Source organism: Anguilla rostrata, chromosome 2 (genome assembly GCF_018555375.3).
Source record: "Anguilla rostrata isolate EN2019 chromosome 2, ASM1855537v3, whole genome shotgun sequence".
NCBI lineage: Eukaryota > Metazoa > Chordata > Actinopteri > Anguilliformes > Anguillidae > Anguilla > Anguilla rostrata.
Window position 1 is genome coordinate 22,165,720 of NC_057934.1, and position 20,352 is coordinate 22,186,071.

The window sequence follows — 20,352 nt, forward strand, 5'->3', positions numbered from 1 at the left end:
CTGGTTCACTCCTGTACTTGAGCACAGTAAAATCTACAGGATTCACTTGCAGTCTGCAACCGGTTGATTATACAACAGTCAGATTGAGCTAATTAAATAAGAACAGAAGTTGGTACAAAATCGGGAAATGGAGCGGCCGTTGTACACTCCTGTTTTAATGTGAACGGTGATTCTAAACAGCATAAATGTACACTGATTCTAGAATCAGAGCTGGCATCACTTAAGAATCAGTTCACAGTGCATTGGATTTAACTTTATCTGAAACATGGACAGCTACACATGTACTGCTCAGGTTACATGCGTACTCGCACACTCACTGTTTAAACATAGGAGCATTGTACTGAGGGAGTCAACCATTGGCCTTTTTCACTCAAACCTGAATGGCACTTAACATGTGCTTTCCCATAGTCCTCATGCACTAGTATACAGGGCTTCTGGGATCTCTGAAGCACAAAAATAAAGTGAGGAAAATTAATGAGCAGCATGAGTAATTATTTATTTTCATTTAAAATTGAAATGTACCATTCATAAACAGGGAATGCAGCATAATACCAGTAGGAAAATACTGCTGAAATGCTCCAATACCCTTCTCACAGAAGACAACATTTTACAGGACAACATTAATGTAACATTATTATTTAAAAGCAGCAGGTTGGGCCTCATGTTCATACAAAGGATCCAAGGTCAAATGGCAAACCATATGCCCAGCAAAACATGACCACAGTTCATAATCCCATAACTATAATCATCACCATCATCGTCATTACACTATCCACCTGAGCCACCTGCTCTCTAAGCTCCTCCTCCTGTGTGACCAGGCTGTGGCTGTGTTCCTGAATCGATTCTGGGGGGAGGGGAGGGGGCATTAACAGGATTCCTGGGTGAGAGGAATCACGGCAGTTCACTCCTCCGGCCAGGCCGGCTCAGTTAGCCGCACTGCCGCTAGCGCTCTCCGCGCGCCACTCGCTGAAGAACGTCTCCATGGCCTTGCGGCTGGCACAGCTGCCCACGTTGACTGTGGGGACGATCTTGAGAGGCCGCAGCCACTGGACAAAGCGCTTCATCTCCGAGTAGCTGCTGTGCTCGCTGTAGGGGATGCCTGAGACGGGAAGGAGAAAGGGAAGCACACCCAAGTGAGGAGCAAGCGAGATTTATGGAATCCCATACTGGGTGGAGCTACAATGAGCTACCAGTCAATGACTTGAGCCAAACAAAAAGGTTTCTCTCACAGCAAAACGGCAGTTGGCTTAAATTGTGGATTTTATATAAGCAGCCCCAACCATTGTGGCCTTCCACAGCTAGCTTTGTGAACCCAGCCCTGGTCAGCATGAGGCAGGGTCAGGGGGATTCCCACAGCTTAAACCACAGACCAGGAGCACTTCCGAAAGCACAAGCACATTCACAATAAAACATCTCAAATATCACTGCACAATAGGGCTGTCAAATGTCCCAAAAAATTGCAAAAATACAAATTGTATATTTATATAGAATTAAATGGCAACATCAACCAGTTTGCCATGATTTTTACATGTGGTAGTCTCTTGGGGCTCAGCAGTTTATGTGCGTGTGGATGAGAGGGGAGAAAAACGGGCTGTTTAGATGCAGGCACCTCCAGCTCAGCTTTATATCCACTGTATGCAGAAGGCATGCAATGCTGCATGATTATTCTAGTTGTCATGCGATATCTAAGCTCCAATTTGCACATTCTGCATAATACTGTGTCCTGTTGAATCTTCCCATGAGGTGCATGGAATTCAAACGCTTTCCTGACTCAACTGTAAAAAGGAAAGAATCGTATTGACTGCAATTTTTGCACAGTTTTCAGTCATGATTCTGCTTTAATGTTGGTTGGTTGCTATGCAAAGAAACAGAAATTTATCAGGGAAATGGAACTGCGAGAAGGGTCACGTTCATCTGGTCAAAAAAATGAAAGCTTGCTACTGAAAATATGCTGTGGTGATTTACACTTTTGAATGTCTTTTGCGCATTCAAAATAAGCCAATTTTGAATTATGTTTAATATGTGAAATTTGTTCCAACAGCACTACTCGACAATACATGAAAACGCGATGCCAATGATCCAGTCCCCTTACTTATGTAAGCAACACACCTTCCCTGATATTGGAGGGCTTAATTCATTCTATGGGTGTCTCGTACCCATCTGAGCTAAATGTGTTTATACACACATAAGTGTCCAAATGCTATGGTTACCAGCTGATAACTTCATTGTGTGAAACTAATCTGACATGCTTCAAGACTCAATTTCCCCACAAGGCTCTACATGTCCAGCAACAGATTCAACATGACTCAGAGGTGAAACTGGGCATGATCAAACTCAGGAAATAGGGAACAATCCAAAAACTACCAGAAAAAGAATTGAGGAAAAAGAAAAGAGAACCAGGCCTTGCCCTTAATGAAACCAGCAGTAGAGTGAACACTGAATAGGCAAATTTCCTATATGTGCCAAAGCAAAATGGGTGCTTATTTCAGGATGCAGATGGAAGAAAACTACATTATAACAGGGCTACCCAAACCTGTTCCTGGAGATTTACAGTCCTGTAGGTTTTCACTCCAACCCTAACACAGCCCACCTCATTCAACAGCTAGAGATCCCGATGACATGCTAATTAGTAGAACCAGGAGTGCCAAATTAGGGTTAAAATGAAAACCCACAGGACGGTAGATCACCAGGAACAGGGTCGGACAGCCCTGGGTTAAAAGGACCGATAAAGGTGAGCTCATAAATGAGCAGGTAAAATGAGAAGCGTTTCCCTGGCTAAGGCGCAGACGGTTGAGCCAGCTGCTGACGCCGGAGTAACAGAACCCGCCCTCTCAGCACCGCGCGCCGCCCTGTTTTGCCGGACAAGGATCTCACGCTACAGATCTTTGCTGATTCTGCGGCACCGGGGCTAAATTTGGTTCCCATTAAAATATTCAGCAATTTTTCCCCTCGTTCATTCATTTTTACAGGAAGTCCATTGTCGAGTCGCGGGGAAAGTGGCAGAACACAATACGTGCTTTTTGCAAAAGGTCTGAAGTGTCAGAGGGAAAAACTGCTTGGCACGAGGAAACCAACGGCTCTCCAGGCAACAGGGGGGCTGCGATCAGACACCGCGCCGTGTGCGCCGGGCACTTATTCCTCAGGGTTTCGCTTCAGTTCATTAATCCTCCAATAAACTCTGAAATTTGATACTGAAAGCTCTGCACGCTGTGCAGGATGCACAGTAACGGTGTGGTGCAGTATGTTGGATCTTCACTGGATCGGTTCAAATAGAACTGATCCAGTGAAGATGGCTCAAGGACACAGCGTCTGAGCTAGACCTAGGATTCAAACCTATAACCTTGCGGTCCGGCGTCTGATCTCTGGAGATCATCACAGACCTTCTGAATTATGCCACTAATCACTACAGACAAAAAGAAGTCCAGCACTATCAAGCTAGTCATCTAAAATCTAAAATTTCTCAATAGCCATCCAGTTATCATAGACTCTCATATAGCCCAACATATCATAAACACTAATATTCCACAAGATGCTAATAGTTCCCCCCAGTACCATAAATTACAGGTCTCAAAATCCAGTCCTGGGGGGCTGCTGCTGTTTTTTTCCCATTGTTTCTCAGCAGCCATTGCTTGTGCTGTTGCTTGTCTGAAGAATCCACACAACTTGTTCTCAAGACTAAGAGGCCGCTGATTTACAGGAAACCACATGTACCTGCAGATACCGCAACATTCAGGCCATGGGTTTGACAGCCCTGTCACAGATGCTCATATATGCTCAGATCTCCACATACCATAGATACTGACGTTTCCTCGGATCTCCGGCTGAATGTCCTCCACAGCTTCGGTCTGGTTGGAGTATGTCCAGCCCGTTGGCTTGAAGGCGAGGACGTGGTCATACTTTGCTGAGAATTTGCTCAAGTGAGCCTCCAAATTCTGATGGTGAAATGAACAGCAAGAAGTGAAATAGTAAGAGGTGAAAGAAGGTAAGGTTTATAAAAAAAAAATTTTTTAAAAACAGAACACAGAAATAAGGCCCCAGGACTAGGCCTCACTGCTGATGAAAGTGATTTTCGGGAGGAAAAAAAAGAAGGGTAAAGAACAAATAAGACAAATACAAGCTATCTGCAAACCATAGTTATTGGCTTTTCCTCAATCATTTGTAACTGAAGCAATCACTGTGAACATTGGCTTGTAACAGAAAACAAATGAATTACAAGTAATGTTTTTGTGAACATACCAGAGGGGTCATTTGGACTGCACAATGCGGTGTTAAATACTTGGGTTTAATACTGCAGACAACAAAAAACCAGAATCTGTACAGAGACATCAGTTCTAAACTGTCCTGTTAACATTAGTAGGAAAACAATCAATTCGATAGCCCTCCGCAAAAGAACCCGGTGCCCCTCCATAGGTTAAGCAGATTACCTCCGTTACTCATGTTTTTGTACTCATGATAAATTTGCTCTGGAAGACCAGGCTAGCAGCTTCCTGAAGTGCCCTGGAGATTCTGCTCACAGGCACAGGTTCATATCCCCTCACTGGCCTCTCATAGCATGGTAATTCTCCGCGTGTAGGGGCCAGGTTCTGGCTCTACAGCCGCCGACCTTGAAGTTGACTTGCATCATGGGAAGGACGTGGACCTGGCCCGCCTTCCAGTCGGTGGTGACGAGTTGGCGGATCCGCTCTGACTCCAGGCAGCACATGGTAGTGTATTTGTCCCGGGACAAGCTCGCTTTGCACCCCAAAACCTCTGCAATGGCTGCAAACATGCCCACGCATACACACACATGCGTACACACACACACACACACACACGGGTGGCAGGTGGTCAGGCAGGTGGAACATTTACACTTGAGCAGTGCACTCTGGGATAATACAGCTTCTTTATCATTGTGCATTCCAGCAGTATATTTCATGTCATATCAATGTATGATATAAAAGGCAGTTAGAAAAATAAATCTAAAGCCTGTACATGCTGACATTAGGAGAATGAATCCAAAGTTTTCCAGCACAGAGAGGCTGAAGTTCAGTTTAGACTGCAGTCACCTCTAGGGGGCAGCACAGTGCCAGAATCTCACCCTTCAAGTCAGGGCCTAGATCAGGAGTGGCCCAGCGGGCCAGAGTGCAGGCAGTGTATGCAGTGTTCTGCCTTCACCAATTACCCAAGCACCACTAGCTAATTAGTCCCACGTACAAACAGCAGTATACTGGTAGATTGGACCACCGCAAAACTTTCTGTATAGGAATGAAAGTCATCAGCTGTGAATGTTCATTGGCTTAATGAATTTAGCTAATCACACTCACTTGCTGTCCCAGATGTAAATCATGTCCGGATTACAGGAGAAGAAAGGAAAACCACTGCACTACTGGCCTCAAACGGCAGATTTGAGTACCCTAATTTTAAGGCATTCTGAATTCTCCCACATATTACAAACAACTTAATAATGGCAAAGTTTGAGATACTAACTTAACTGTTCAAAAAGCGCACCCCCACCCCACCCCATGCACACTTACCCAGGAAGACCTTCTCCTTGCCCACAGAGTAGGTGCCACACACCACCAGTGTACGGGGGTTAAGGGCAACCTGCTCAAAGGCCCTGTTGACAGCAAAGGTGATGACCTCCTGTTGGGTGGGGAAGGTGTACTCAGGGCTACAGTACCTGTAGGAGGATGGGGAAAAAAGTCACTGGCAGAGAGGGTGTAAAGGAGGAGTCACATGACCAGACGGGGGCAGAGCTCTGGGTAGGGGAAGGGTCACATGGCCAGACGGGGGCAGGGCTCTGGGTAGGGGAAGGGTCACATGGCCAGACGGGGGCAGGGCTCTGGGTAGGGGAAGGGTCACATGGCCAGACGGGGGCAGGGCTCTGGGTAGGGGAAGGGTCACATGACCAGACGGGGGCAGGGCTCTGGGTAGGGGAAGGGTCACATGGCCAGACGGGGGCAGGGCTCTGGGTAGGGGAAGGGTCACATGGCCAGACGGGGGCAGGGCTCTGGGTAGGGGAAGGGTCACATAACGGCCAGGTGGGCTCGCAGCTCTAAGGGTCAGACTCACGTGGTGTCCAGGTACAGCGTCTGCACCCTGCAGCGCAGCAGCTGTGGGTAGCTCTCCATGGACGGGTCGGCCCTGAAGTCACCCGTGTGCAAAACCGTCTGACCATCCGGCAGGAGGAAGAGGAGCATCGCTGCACCGGGACAGCTGGGGCACACAGAAACAGAGGACAACATCATTACAGATAGCAATACTAAACCATTCCTTTTCCCTGCCATGTGTGAAAATGAGTCTGGTAAGTCAGACAATGCTTCTACTGCACATGATTCATAGCACATCAAATGCTCATTCTGACCTGCCATGTGATCTATATTGGTCTAATATAATCACCACTGGTTACATGTGTCAGTATAACTGATACTCATTGACTTGGGGTGTTGACATGATTTCTACCACTTGGAGGTAGTGGCAGGATTCATACTGATCAGGTTCACTGGAAGGATTCATAGTGGTTGGGGTGCAGGCTGGATTCATACCCTTGGCAGTATTGGTGGGATTCATACTGATTTGCGGTACTTTTGGGGTACATATTGTTTTGGGGCACTAGCGGGATTCATATTGGTCGTAGGCACTGGCAGGATTCATATTGGTCATAGGCACAGGTGGGATTCATACTGATTGGTGGCGCTGGTGGGATTCACACACTGATTGGCGGCGCTGGTGGGATTCATACTGGTTGGCGGCAATGCCGGGATTCAAACCGGTAGGGGGCGTTAGCTGAATTCATATCGGCCGGGGGCGCTAGCTGGATTCATATCGGTCGAGGGCGCTAGCTGAATTCATATCGCAGGGCAGCTATTCATATCGTGGGCGCTAGCTGGATTCTATCGTCGGCGCCATGCTGGATCAATCGGTCGGTGGCGCTACTGGATTCATATCGGTCTGGGCCTATGCTATTCATATCCGATGGCGCTATACTGGTTCTATATCGGTGCGTGCGTTAGCTGATTCATATCGGTGGGGGGCGTGACTGGATTCATACGGTCGGGGGGCTAGCGATTCATACGGTCGGTGGCGCTGGGATTCATATCGGTCAGGGGGCTGGCTGGATTCATATCGCCGGCGTGGCTGGTTCATTGCATTCGGTCTTGGGTGGGGCTAGCGGATTCATATCGGTCGGGCCTAGCTGGATTCATATCGGTCAGGGCCAGTGGATTCATATCGTCGGGGTGCTAGTAGATTCATATCGGTCGGGGTGCTAAGCGGATTCATACAGTCGGGGGTGCTGCTGGATTCATATCGGTCGGGGCGCTAGCTGAATTCATATCGGCCGGGGGCGCTAGCTGGATTCATATCGGTCGGGGGCGCTAGCTGGATTCATATCGGTCGGGGGCGCTAGCTGGATTCATATCGGTCGGGGGGTGCTAGTTGGATTCATACTCACTGGTTGGCGTCCAGCAGGGTGACGCGGATGCCCTCCACTGTGCACTCTGTGTTCATGGGCAGGATGTGGATGTACTGCTCCTCCACCCTCAGTTTGTTCTTCACCAGGTTACCTGTGATCTGACACATTTTTTTATTTTACAGGCATTTATCCAGAGTGACTTGCATTGTATGCAGTTATACAGCTGGATATATACTGGAGCAGTGCAGGTTAAGTACCTTGCTCAATGGTGCAACGGCAGTGTCCTACCGGGGAATCGAACCTGCGACCTTTAGGTTACAAGACCAACTCCTTAGCCATTATATACACTGCCGCCCATACCACACATGACTGATGCCTGTCAATCACAGGCCCGTCCCCTCAAATCGCAACAACACGAGCACGGGCAACCTTAGCCCAGACCAGAGAGGATGGAATGGCTAGGGGGTCTGATTTCCTAATCACATGATCTAGTGTCGCACAAAACACTCCCACCGCAAAAAGAAAAGGGAATTATCAGGCATAGCAAAAATTAAAATACACAAAAAAATTTATTTTTTATGTGCTTATTCAACAAGGTATCTTCTTTAGTTGTAGTTAAGGCAGTACAGAGCTGGATGAGAACTTCAAATATTTTTCTTTGTTATTAAATGTTGATTTTATTGATTTATAATCTACATTAGTCTCAGACTTGCGGATCCAGGCAGACTCTGGATTCTATTTTCCCGCCGTGCCCAACCTGGTGCTCCTGTTCAATTGGCAGTTTCACTGAGCTAAAGTTAACAAGCATTCCCATCCTACCCCCCTTTAGGCAGTCTAGTCTGCTTCAAAGATAAAACAGGAATTTACTGCACATAAAAGAACAAATATTGGTCTGCAATGGAGACATTCAGTTCAGAGGCCCAGGCTTCGGATTTACTAACAGTAGCGTAGCATCAGAAGCTTCAGGGGGAGAAAGGCTTTGGTGTCACATGGGAGATCATGGCGTTTAAACTTAACTTTTTGTTTACGGACACTGAAACTACAGCATCCCCAAAACAGCCCAGGCTAAGAAGCACCCTGCAACATTTCCTTTACCAGGGCCCTGTTTCACAAAGCAGGATTAGTGTTCGCTGGATAACTGCAATGAGTAAAACCCGGAACCCTCCCAAGCCTGCAACATGAACTTAAGTAAAAAGAGCTGTTCCAGGCTTTACTCAGAGCAGTTATTCAGAGAACACTAATCCTGCTTTGTGAACTACCCCCAAGGCCAGGTCTTTAGCCACCACCCCACCCTGCTCTCTGGAAGAAGCAGCCTTACTCGGTTGCAGTAGATGGGCAAGCTGGAGCCCTTCCTCAGGCCATTGTAGTGGTCAGAGTGGAAGTGGGTGAGGAAGTAGGCGCTGATGCCGTCTACAGCTCCGTACTGGAAAGCGTCCACAGCAAAAGGCGTGCCTGCAGGAGTCAGAACCAAACCTCTCAGGCGGTGGCCGCACCTGTATATAGACCACAGCCGATACCATACCCAGGAGCCAAACACGCCCACACACAGTCAGAAACCACGCCCTCGGCTTTCTTCCAAGATTTATGCTACACCTTGTTATGTGGAGTTTCAAAATCATACAGCCACCGCATATTTTTCCATCTCTTCAGCATTCTAAGCAGTTAGTATGCCTTCTGTAATATGGCCCAGCAGACTGAATCAGACTGATTTTTCATCAGCATCTCCTAATACAATTATGAAACTACAGACAGTGGAAACTCATTAGCAAAAACTGTTTCTTTGCTCATGATGATGTGCTAATCTGAGGTTTTGCAAACCCAGCCCTGAGGCCTCCTGGAGCATGCTGGTTCTCATTTTAATCATGAATTGCACTTCCCATGTAATAAGTTGATATTTCTTGTTAATGAGACACTTGATGTCTAATGAGAGATGACGTGCCATCCAAAGTGACACTAGACCAAAAATAGCTATATATGGCTCTGAAAAATGCCCAAAGTTCATTTAAGGACATTTAATTAGTCGGATCGGTTCTCAGACCACAAATGAGTCAACTTTCTCATAATGTATCCTGCGTCACAGGGTGGCAATGATTCTTTAGAAAGAGGTTACATTTTAATTAAGTAAATTACAGAAGAAACACTTTACGTAACATTAGTTGGTCAAGAGATTAACTCAGACAAAGACCACCATACAGGAGAAGGGTTAACCCTAACCCTGAGAACCCTTTGCCTGCACAACACTAACAATTAATACAATACATAGGCTACATTGTATGTATCGTTTAACATCATACATACAAACCTAAAAGGATGTGTATTTATAACATACGTGTAAAATGAGGTTAAACTGAGATTAGCATTTAGTTCCTAGATAAAAACCTGAACCTAATTTTGACCTCAATAGAAACAGAACTGGCATATACCAGTGTCCACTGGACTAGATTTAGGAAACTGCATTGTCATCCTACACAGGGACAATCTGTCTACCAACGCAACTAGAACGGTGACATTTCACAACCAGAATAAACTGTGTTCGTTTAGAACAGGTGTTTCAAACACCAGTCTTGCAGCGCTGCAATGTCTGATGGTTTCAGGTACATCATGAAGTAACTGATTGGCTAGAGTCCACACATCTTGTTCTCAAGGCCCTAATTGGCTGCAGATTGAAAGAAAACCAAATACCTGCAGACACTGAGACCCTCCAAGACTGAACTAATCCTGCCTCATGAAACAGGGCCCAGGAGTGTTAAACACCAGGACTGTTTGGTACTCCTGGGCCCAGTTTCACAAGGCAGGGTAACAGAGTTAGCTGGATAACTGTGCTGAGTAAAATCCCGAAACCCTCGCAAATCTTGAACGTGGACTGAAGCAAAAAATAGCCATTCCGGGTCAGTGCAGTTAATCAGCTAACTCAGCAATCCTGCTTCATGAAATATGCCCCTGGTTCTGAAAAAGGTACTGACACATACCTGGGATCTTTTTGTAAAAGGGACAGCGTCTAACAGTCTCAGAGCCTTCTTCCGTTCTCCTCCTCCACCTCTTCCTCCCCGCTCCCTTCCAGCCCGCCTCCGCCTGCGGGACCTGGTTAGTGTCGCCGTCCGCGGCCCCCAGGACCGGGGGCTCGCCAGCCGAGCTGGTGGCTTTCCTCTTCCTCCGCCGCCCATTGACGGTAGCCCGCGTCCCCGCGTCGTCTCCGGCAACCGCCACGGCACGCACCAGGTCCTCTTTGGCTGACCCGTCCCCGGCCTCGGGCTTCAGGGGCCTGAGGCCGAAGAACACCCCGATGTCAGTCTGCTTGAGCCCGCCTGGCACCGACGCGCCGGCCTTGCCCCTCGCCTTCTTGGGCGACGCGCTCGCCAGGGCTTGCCGGGTGGAGCCGCGCGTCACCGGGGGCATCGCCTCGCACAAGGCCTCGTCCGGTTTCGAGCCGTCTGAGGACGTGTCGGGGTCCACACAAGCCGCCTCGCCTGAGCTGCACAGTCGCTCACGCAGCCTCTCCAGAACCAGACTCTGAGGGGACTGCAGCTGTAGCTTGGCGTTGTCTGCGGGGGTGTGGTCACTCCTTGCAGCTGTGGCGCGGGCGCGTTCCCGTTTCAGTGCACTAACGAGGAAAGCTGGGGCAGGTGCGGAGTCCTCATTAGGCTTATCACCAGGAGGCACTAATGAGGTACGGTCCGCAGAGTCATCGTTAACCTCGTCACCAGGAGAAGTCAACGAGATAAAGGCCTCATGGTCACCGTTAAGCTCATTAGCGCAGGGCGATAATGAGGTAACACATGCCTCCGTGAACTCTGAGTTCACTGCCGCAGTTGTGTTTCCTGGCTGGCTGTTGGCCTCCATCTCAGCCTGGGTTAGGAGCTCAGCCAACAGCTCATCATCGCTGTACAGCATTAAAGAATCCCCCTCACCCTCTTTACTGCCAGTCATGCTGCTGTAAGATGGAGACTTATGGGTGGGTAGGACCTCATCGCTTATGGGAGGAGTGGAAATGGGGGAGTAAGAGATATCATCACTGTTGGACGATGGGGGAGAGGGCATAACCAAATGTATAGATGAGGCCTTTTTTTGATCCTCATGCAGTCTTCTGGATGCACCACTGGTCTGCTTAGGTAGCCGTGAAACTCCAGCACCCTGTTCTAAGCTTGTGGTTTTCTGCCACTTGGTAATTGGGGACCAGCCCTTCTTTTTCCTTATGTCCCCTGGAGCAGGGGATTTTAACAAGAGCAAGGCATTTGTGTATGTGGGGGTTGATTTTTGTCCTAGCACGCCCAGACCTGGACTGGGGGAGGGACTTTGGCTGGAGGAGGGACTCTGGCTGGAGGGGGTGAAGTTATTTGTCACAATCTCCTGTGAGCTATCTGTGCTCAGGCCAGCCGTGCTCAGGTCACTGGTTGCACGGCTCCGGGCAAGCAGGAAGTGGCTGTACTTCCTGTAGTGGCTTGGAATAGTGGAAGAACACTTCAAACCATCAGGACATTCTAAAAGTGAGTGAAAAGGAGAAAAAATATAGTTTAAGGAAACACTTTATGTATATGAATTCTTCACAGTGCAAGGTTGTAACTAAAGTGTGTGTGTATATATATATATATAACACACACACACACTAACCAGCCACTTCATTAGATACACCTGTTCAACTGCTCGTTAATGCAAATATCTAATCAGCCAATCACGTGGCAGCAACTCAATGCATTTAGGCATGTAGACATGGTCAAGATGATCTGCTGAAGTTCAAACCAAGCATCAGAATGGGGAAGAAAAGTGGCCACTTTATTAGGTACACCTTGCTTGCCCGGTGTGGTCTTCAGCTGCTGTAGTCCATCTGCATCAAGGTTCGACGTGTTGTGCGTTCAGAGATGCTCTTTTGCATACCTCGGTTGTAACGAGTGGTTATTTCAGTTACTGTTGCCTTTCTATCAGCTCGAACCAGTCTGGCCATTCTCCGCTGAACGCCGCCATCAACAAGGCATTTTCGCCCAGAGAACTGCCGCTCACTGGATATTTTCTCTTTCGGACCATTCTCTGTAAACCCTAGAGATGGTTGTGTGTGAAAATCTCAGTAGATCAGAAGTTTCTGAAATACTCAAACCAGCCCATCTGGCACCAGCAACCTATGCCATGTTCAAAGTCACTTAAATCACTTTTCTTCCCCATTCTGATGCTTGGTTTGAACTTCAGCAGATTGTCTTGACCATGTCTACATGCCTAAATGCATTGAGTTGCTGCCACATGATTGGCTGATTAGATGTTTGCATTAACGAGCAGTTGAACAGGTGTACATAATGAAGCGGCTGGTTAGTGTATATACTGTGTATATATATTTATATACACACACACCCAAAAAAAAAAAAAAAACACAGTGGGTCCCATGATAGTGGATCATGTTTAAGAGTCCCTGACCTACAGTTGTGATCAATCTTATCTGAGAGGAGGCTTGTGATTTAGGCTACTTCAGCACCAAATCTTGATGTAAGACCATGATTGGTTGATTAGTTGAGCCAGGTGTTTTAGTGCAATCACAGAATTTTAACCCAGAATTTAAGTGCCCATTGTTTTCTTAGGAGCCTTTTGTATTCAGAAGGATTATTTACCCTCTTAAGCCACATTGTCAGAAATAGCTGTGCATGCCATGTAGATTAAATGTCCCATGTTCGTGTTGTGCTTTCTGTGCTATATTGCAAACAACTACATTAAAAGAGGAAACAAACTTAACCAATCAAAGACTAGGGTGAATCAATATGCTCCTGACTGGTGAGTATGTGGACACATGGCCACTACAACTAACCAATTGGTAGATAATGAAGACTTCAAAGACAAAGCAAATAATAATGACCCAAACCTGCATTGTTTTAATATTTTTAAGAAGAATTATGAACACAAGTTTGAAAGTGAAACAATTGTGTTACCTCTATGTAGTTGTTTGCAATAAGCACAATATGAACATGGAAATTTTATTCTGGATAGCAGGCACAGCTATTTCTGACATAATATGGCATGAGAGGGTAAATACTCCCTCTAATCATGAAAAGGACCTAATTTTAAAAAAATTAACTGCCTGTTAAAATTCTGGGATTGAAAATGTGTTTGGAACGAAAACCAGCATAATAGGGGGTCCCCAGGACCAAGAGTGCAAAATCACTGGTCTATACAGTACTAATACTGTTAAGCCTGGTCTTGAGCACTTTAAGGGTAAACAACATGCCTGAAGTGGCTTAATCAAGGTAAGTATAAAAGACTCGGGACTCAAAGAGGGCTGTGACATTGCTCTCAGCTGACAGCTGCTGTTGCACCTGTCTACAGGTACTTTACTCCACACATATAACGTACCAGCAGAGCCGGGTCTAGGAAGAGGCACTCTCCTATGCCTAGACCTGGGACCGCAATTGCCATCACACCCCTCCCTCCGGTCCGAAATCTCTACAGCCGTACTTTCGTATCCATAAGTGCAAATCAGAACATGACAGAATGCTGAATTCTGGATTCAGGATTTTTGCCTTCAATCCAATTTGACACGGAGACAGGCGCAAATCGAAAGCAACATTATTCAATGTATTTAAACTTAATACACTGTACAGCAAGTTCTACAGCTAATGCCTAAAGCCAAGCACGCGAACAGAACAATCCTCTCGGCCTGTTTTCCCATGAATTGCATTATAAGGATCGGTCAGCCTACCTTCGCGGTCTATTCCAATCATATCCAGACATTCTGAGACGTGCCAGCGTTGTGACTGTACCAGTAATATGGAAAATGGCATTTGACAGCCAGGACAGAACTCATCCCTATAAGCAAGAGGCTGTTCTTTCTCAGAACTTTTGGATCGATTTCCATGTTCGACTGCAGTGGCATCCTTAATATGTGACGTCAGAGCACCCAAATGTTTGTCCTGTTGACTTTGCTCTTTCAGTAACCCGTCGGTTTTACACCCAGCTTCTCTTCTAGGTTTTTCCTGAGTTACTATCTTGCCTCTGAGAGAGGATTTGTCAGATGACGTGCTACCGCTGATAACAGTAGCAGGTTTGTTTTTTGGTCCACATTTCTTATTCGATGCGAGTGCATCTTTTTTCTTTACTTTCCTGAGAGATTTGTATTCCCATATGTCACTTTCGGAGTCGTTTTGTGACATTGGAAACAAGATTAATAGCTACCATTAGCTATTTGCTCTCTCTGCTTTGACAGCTGAATGAATGACAGTTCACTGCCAAACATTGGCATTCACCTTAGGAGCTTGTAGCTCGTTAACAGTTACGTTAGTCTAGCTAACAACATTAAATAAAAAGAAAACGGCGCTTTCGTAGCTACCAGTTCATTGTTTACTAGCTAGCTAGCTAGCTAACGTTACAAACATTTCTTACGGAATTTCCAATTAAATAAGATGTCCAGAAATTGCCCGATATAACATATTCTACAGTAATACAAATTAAGAATTCAAATAACGTTAGTTAAACTAAGTATTATAAACGACCTAAGAAGTATGCCATACATACTCCCTTTGGTTCCTCATACTGTACACTACAGACTTGCCGCCAATGAAACGTACAGCTATTTTGAAATCAATGTCAGCAGTTTCCAATCATTGATATTCTCATTCATTTTATATGTATGGTCAACCATCTCCGATGCATTACAATATAACAAATAATAAAATAAACATGTAACCAGTGTTTTTTGATCAAATACTTTAAACGATTGAGACTGCTGATTTGAATTGCACTCCAGGAGTGTTGAATGTGTTGCCATCAAACATGCGGTTAGATTTACTCTAGGTTGTGCTGTGGACTGTGCTTGGAAACATGGCGGGCCAGAGCAGTCTTACAGCTTTATTTCCCATTCAGAGTGAACTGGACTACGCCCTGGAAGACGCCTCGTCTGAACAAGAGAAAGAAAATCTCGTCCATGAATACCTGAAAAAGCTGGACGACAGAAAAGAGGATTTCAAGGTTCCAGACTTTGCAGAAGGTATGTTGTCGTATCGCACTAGAGAGACGCTGCTGCTGTGATTAAGTTTTAAGTTCGCTTGTGTTAGCATGTCGACTTCACTCTGCTGAACTCCTGTTTTTATAAACTTAAATGTCTGGTTTGCTGTCTTGTTAGCTTCTCGTTTACAGAAAACTGCAACTGTTTCTGGGTCAACTTGAACCTGATCATATCATCTTGTTTGTCTTGTAATAGTATACAGCTATTGGTATCACCATTCAGGAATGTAAGTTGCAATTTAGGTAATTTGCCATTTTTGTACCTGATCGTTTTGCCAAACAATGCAATGCCTGTACCAGCTGGTGCTGGTAATTACGTGTGCACCGAAAACGTCACGTTTAAAGCAAGTGTCACACGGGCAAACTGCATTGTGACTTCGAACTATATTGTGCGTCGTGGTACTGTTTCCTCCAGAGTTGTCTGTACATTTGTGTTCTCAAGTGTGGTGTGACTTGTGTGTGTTGTGCTCTTGGTCTTTACTGTGTTTTGTTGTTTCAGGTCTAGAATGGCTGAACACAGAGAAGCCGCTGTCCTTGGAGAGAGAGCTCTCTGGGAAAGTGGTGGTGCTGGACTTCTTCACCTACTGTTGCATCAACTGTATGCATGTGCTGCCTGACCTCCACCTGCTGGAACAGCGGCACTCCGTCAAAGGTACGTGCCCGCTGCCGCACAAACACATACAGTGCCACTCCCCTCACCAGATCCTCCACCATTCCACTCTCCCACCATTGCGTTCAGAACCTCCTGACAATAAACTTAAGCAAGTGCATGCTGCTGGAATACAAAAGGGATATTTAAAGTTGATCATACAAGTCACACACAAAAACTTTGTTTATAATGCTTCCTTAGCTCCAGAACAGAAACAGTTTAAGGAGTTGTCAGGGAATTTTTCCCAGGAAAGCACTAGCACCTAGTGTAGTTATGTATGGAATGTTCTTCCCAGCTGCAGTCTTCAGGGGCATTTTTGGTTGTAATAGTGCCCAGGGAAGGAAGTGTTTTTTCGGCAGGATTATCCACTATGTTTTGCACAGGAGCTTTGTTTTATCGGGTGAGAAGGAGCAATGGCTGGTGGACCACCCTGTGGAGGAAATGTGCATTAGCCTTTGGTCTCCTGAAGTGACAGGATGTTTCTGTGTTGGGATTGGCTTATGGCTACAATTGAGTGTTCTATATTGGAAGAAAAAAATATTTAAAGAGAACAAACTCTACTTGTTAAATTTGGGATCAATCTTTCAGGAATCTGTTCTCATTCAGATTACTGGATCTTGTACAGAGCAACATGAGCACAGTGTAACCACAAACCTTCCTTCAATATAAAAGTGGTTTTGCATTTAATGTCCAGATTTCATCCAGATAGATTTTAGAGGAAGGCTTGATGGGGAGACTGTGGAGGTAGAGGTAGGGTTAAAGCACTTTGAAGGTTGGTGGAGTAATCTTACCTCTGCAGCAGGCCGAGTGTTGCAGTGCAGAGAAGAATTCAGGTATTATATGTGCATTTATTGAATATCAAACCAAAAGTAATCTTAGACATGCCATTCCTCGAAATAGCCTCCCTTGGCTTGAATTACTATTGAATTAATTTTTGGAAGTATCCAATAATTTTGCAAAGTGGGAGGCAGAGGGGTGGGAGGGTGGTGGAGAGGTAATGAAATTGAGTGAAATCGTACCTACCTTAGATTTTTTTTAAACCCCAGGTAATCTAATACCTTTAGACTTAAGTGCAAGTAAAATAGGCACCAAAGTTGCAAGAAATGTGGTGAAGAAGAAGTTAGGGTTAGGGTTAGGCATAGATTTGCGGGCCAGATAAGCATTGTGGCAAAAAGGTTATTTGAAGTGAGAAATTGCAAACAAGCTTAAGATTTTTTTTGAAGCTTAAAGGTGCAGTGTGTAGAATTTAGTGGCATCTAGCGGAATGGACTTGGCAGAAATTGAATATAATATTCATAAGTATGTTTTAATTAGTGTATAATCCCATGAAAATAAAAATTGTTTTTGTTACCTTAGAATGAGCCCTTTATATCTACATACGGAGCGGGTCCTCTTCCACGGAGGCCGCCATGTTGCACTGCCATGTTTCTACAGTAGCCCAGGACGGACAAACGGCTCTAGAGAGGGCCTTTCGCAATTTTTTTGCGAATTTTTTTGCGTTTTTAATTTTGGTGGGTGGCACGAATGCACCGGTTGGAAGACGAAGAAGAAGAAAGAAGAGATTGAGTGGTCATATATTGTCTTGGACAATCCGTTTGTGAAATATACGCGCATTTGTGATGCCTGGGTACCTTCCAAAATAGCTGTGCGTAATACCACACGTGTTGTTTACGGCATGGCGCCCTTTTTAGTAGAATCTGGCTTGATTGACAATCCATTTATCCAGTAGGTGAGAGTATAAGCTTTCTAACAATGTATAACATTTCTAATTTTGCTTTTGGAATAGCGTTTTATTGGTCAGCATAATCGAAAGTTTTGTTATCATTGCATTCACTTACGAATTCACTCTGTGGTAGCAATAAAAGATGCTGCACCTAACGAAACGTTGTCAACGATTTTTCATAATTTCTTGGAAAATACTATTATTATTGAGGACTTCTGGGCATAGCTAAGCCATATGTTTGCTGATAGACCTAGCTGACATCGTTTTCTGGTGTAAGACAGAAGCGGATAGAAATATATCATTGATTTACTGTCTCTGTCTCTATCTATTGAAAACAGATAAGATTTCATCATTGCTATGTAACTATTACTGCTCAATATTTCGATTATATACGTTATTTTTGAAATTGAGTGTCTAAGTAGGTTAGTGGTATTTTATAATGAGGATATGTCATACTGTAATGTAGCTAAGTGTTAGTTAGTAGTATAATCGTTTTTGTGACGCATCATGTCTTTCTATGATTTACCATGCAAAGCTAAAGTTAGCAATGAAACGCTTCCACAATGCGGAACAATTAACATTCATAATCGCTATCTTACTTGAGCCTATGACCTATAGTTTTACAGACTAAATAACTAAATACAATTTATAAATCTATCAAGGAACCTCATCACTTGACACTTGGCTACTCGATGCTGTTGTAGACAATGACATCATTTTGGGAACTTACAGGCCACCGTAGCTTCTCCTACGTCCTTGGAAAGGGAGGGTTGAGGGGAGGCGAGGGGATGTGGTATTCAGTTGGTTGCAATCTGCAACCTCACTGCTAGATGCCACTAAATCCTACACACTGCACCTTCAAGATTTCTGGGTGCAGTGTATTCAGCACAGCTGATGGGCAACAATGATAATGGGAGACCAGGAAGAGAGGCAGAAGACAAATATTTTGTGTTGTCTAGTAAAAGAAAGTATCCTAAAACTGCAGCACAAAAACGGGAAGTTAACATTACTGCCCATCAGCTGGGTCCTTCTGAGTGTGTGCTGAACACTGCAACTGGAAATCTTAAGCATATCACAGGGAATAACCTTGCCACAATATGTTTACTTTGCCACGCGAATACACGCCTAACACCTTCTCTGCCATATTTCTTTCTGCTTTAATGTCTATAATTTTGCACTACAAGCCAATGGTATTAGGCTATCTGTGGTTAAAAAAATAAAATAAAAACTTTTGGTAGATAACATTTCAGTCAATTTAACTATTCCTCCATCTCCCTCCCACCCCCCATTTGCAAAATGATTTGATAGACGTTCAATAATTTTTAAAATTGTAATTAAAGCCGAAGGAGGCTATTTTGTGGAAAGCCATGTCTAACATTTTTTTTTCAGTAAAACTCATCTTTTTGTGTTATTGTCAGTAGAAATAGGGAAAAAATGTTTATACTTTGGTTTGTTATTCAATAAATGTGGATATATTAACTGAATTCTTCTGTACCTAAGGTTTAAAAAAAAAACACTGGTGGCCTAATACTATTGGCCTGTACTGTATTCACACACGCTCACACATCTAACGAATATAGTTGTGCTTACGAAAGTTGTGATTAAAAAACATCCCTCACAGGCTGGTTGGCTCATCATCCTATTCAGACTGTTCAAGCGTGTGGGTGGGCCCCACAGATCGGTATGCAACTATAAACCGTGTTATAAAGTGTTGGCTATGGCCGGTGGCCCCATAGGGTAGCAATAATTGGATGTAAGGTTGTTCACGAATGGCGGAATTTTGGTCCGGGCTACATCCGTGCCTCATCACACACCAGAGACCCCCTCTGGTGAATGAACAGGGCCTTGCGGTCTGTACACGATTCTCCTTTAACTCAATGTCTGTCTGAGCTTAACTGTTATGCTGCCAGGTGTACAGATGTAGTGACTGCACATCATGTGTTCCAGAGGCCAGTGTCCCCTGAATTCAGGGAGGTGGTTGCAGCAATGAGAACACTCATCACTCAAGAAGTGGGCATTCCAAACTGAGAGAGAATAGGCATGTCACACCATGGAAGATGAAAAAAGAATAGAATTTAGAAAATGGGAAATAATTTGACAGCATATTTTCTTGCTGTTGCTGGCTGTTGAACAGACAGGTATAGAATTGATTGTATAGAACTACTGGTAATGATTGCTAACAGCTGCTGTGGTGAAAACATGCACAGCTGATTGGTTACGTTTCCAGTCAGGGTGGCCAAGCAGAGCGTACGCCAAAGAGGACCGGCTCATTTGTACGTCTGTCATTGGGCCACTGAGTTGCCAGTATCATTACGAGTCCTGGCTATTTAACACTCCCTCTATGTTAACATTGTATACTCCCATTGAAAGATTGCTGCTAACTTCTGTATTTTGATAACAGGCTATCTGTGACCACGCCCCTGTACCATAACTGACCCAATGAGGGCCCGAGAAGGGACAAAAACATGGGCTTGAAATACCTCCTGAAAGTGTCTGTGGAAAAGGAACAAGCACTGGCATGAACAAGCTTGCTTGGCATTGGCACAGAGGTGGAAGTGGGGATATTGGGGTTGCGCAGACAGACAGGAGGGAGAGAAAGACGTCACGACGCAG

General features: G+C 45.1%; 2 protein-coding genes across 9 annotated transcripts in view; one reads left to right on the top strand and one right to left on the bottom strand.

Annotated features, from left to right (window-relative positions):
* Positions 1-471: 471 nt before the first annotated feature.
* Positions 472-14,901, bottom strand: dclre1a (DNA cross-link repair 1A (PSO2 homolog, S. cerevisiae)). Of its 3 annotated transcripts, XM_064321244.1 has the most exons (10): positions 14,067-14,900; positions 11,087-11,871; positions 10,363-11,035; positions 8,712-8,845; positions 7,433-7,551; positions 6,052-6,195; positions 5,514-5,659; positions 4,604-4,758; positions 3,791-3,932; positions 472-1,099 (listed from the first exon to the last, which is right to left on the bottom strand). In XM_064321244.1, exons 1-10 carry the CDS (start codon positions 14,515-14,517, stop codon positions 924-926), a joined length of 2,925 nt encoding a protein of 974 aa, XP_064177314.1. In that variant the 5' UTR covers positions 14,518-14,900; the 3' UTR covers positions 472-923. The 3 variants fall into 3 exon arrangements, with proteins under 3 accessions (XP_064177314.1, XP_064177313.1, XP_064177315.1); XM_064321243.1 differs by having other exon boundaries at positions 10,363-11,871; positions 14,067-14,901; XM_064321245.1 differs by lacking the exon at positions 14,067-14,900 and adding an exon at positions 12,266-12,347 and having other exon boundaries at positions 10,363-11,871.
* The window catches only part of nhlrc2 (NHL repeat containing 2), a 41,953-nt gene continuing 33,362 nt past the window's right edge, over positions 11,762-20,352 (top strand). The window contains exons 1-4 of one of the 6 annotated variants that reach the window (XM_064321249.1): positions 11,762-11,877; positions 14,322-14,408; positions 15,227-15,350; positions 15,867-16,019. In XM_064321249.1, the coding sequence (XP_064177319.1) occupies positions 15,968-16,019 (52 nt within the window). In that variant the 5' untranslated portion in view covers positions 11,762-11,877; positions 14,322-14,408; positions 15,227-15,350; positions 15,867-15,967. Of the gene's footprint in view, positions 11,878-12,960; positions 13,615-14,321; positions 14,409-15,138; positions 15,351-15,866; positions 16,020-19,227; position 20,352 lie in introns of those variants that run through there. The other 5 variants (XM_064321252.1, XM_064321248.1, XM_064321251.1 and 2 more) reach the window with 5 other exon arrangements.

What these genes read in the sequence shown, in the direction of transcription:
- dclre1a (XM_064321243.1), bottom strand. Translation starts at nt 14,517, where the DNA reads ATGTCACAAAACGACTCCGAAAGTGACATATGGGAATACAAATCTCTC. An exon ending in CTTTTACAAAAAGATCCCAG is followed by an intron (nt 8,846 to 10,362) that starts GTATGTGTCAGT and finishes TGACTCCTGCAG; the next exon opens with GCACGCCTTTTGCTGTGGAC. An exon ending in TGATGCAAGTCAACTTCAAG is followed by an intron (nt 3,933 to 4,603) that starts GTCGGCGGCTGT and finishes TTTCACCATCAG; the next exon opens with AATTTGGAGGCTCACTTGAG.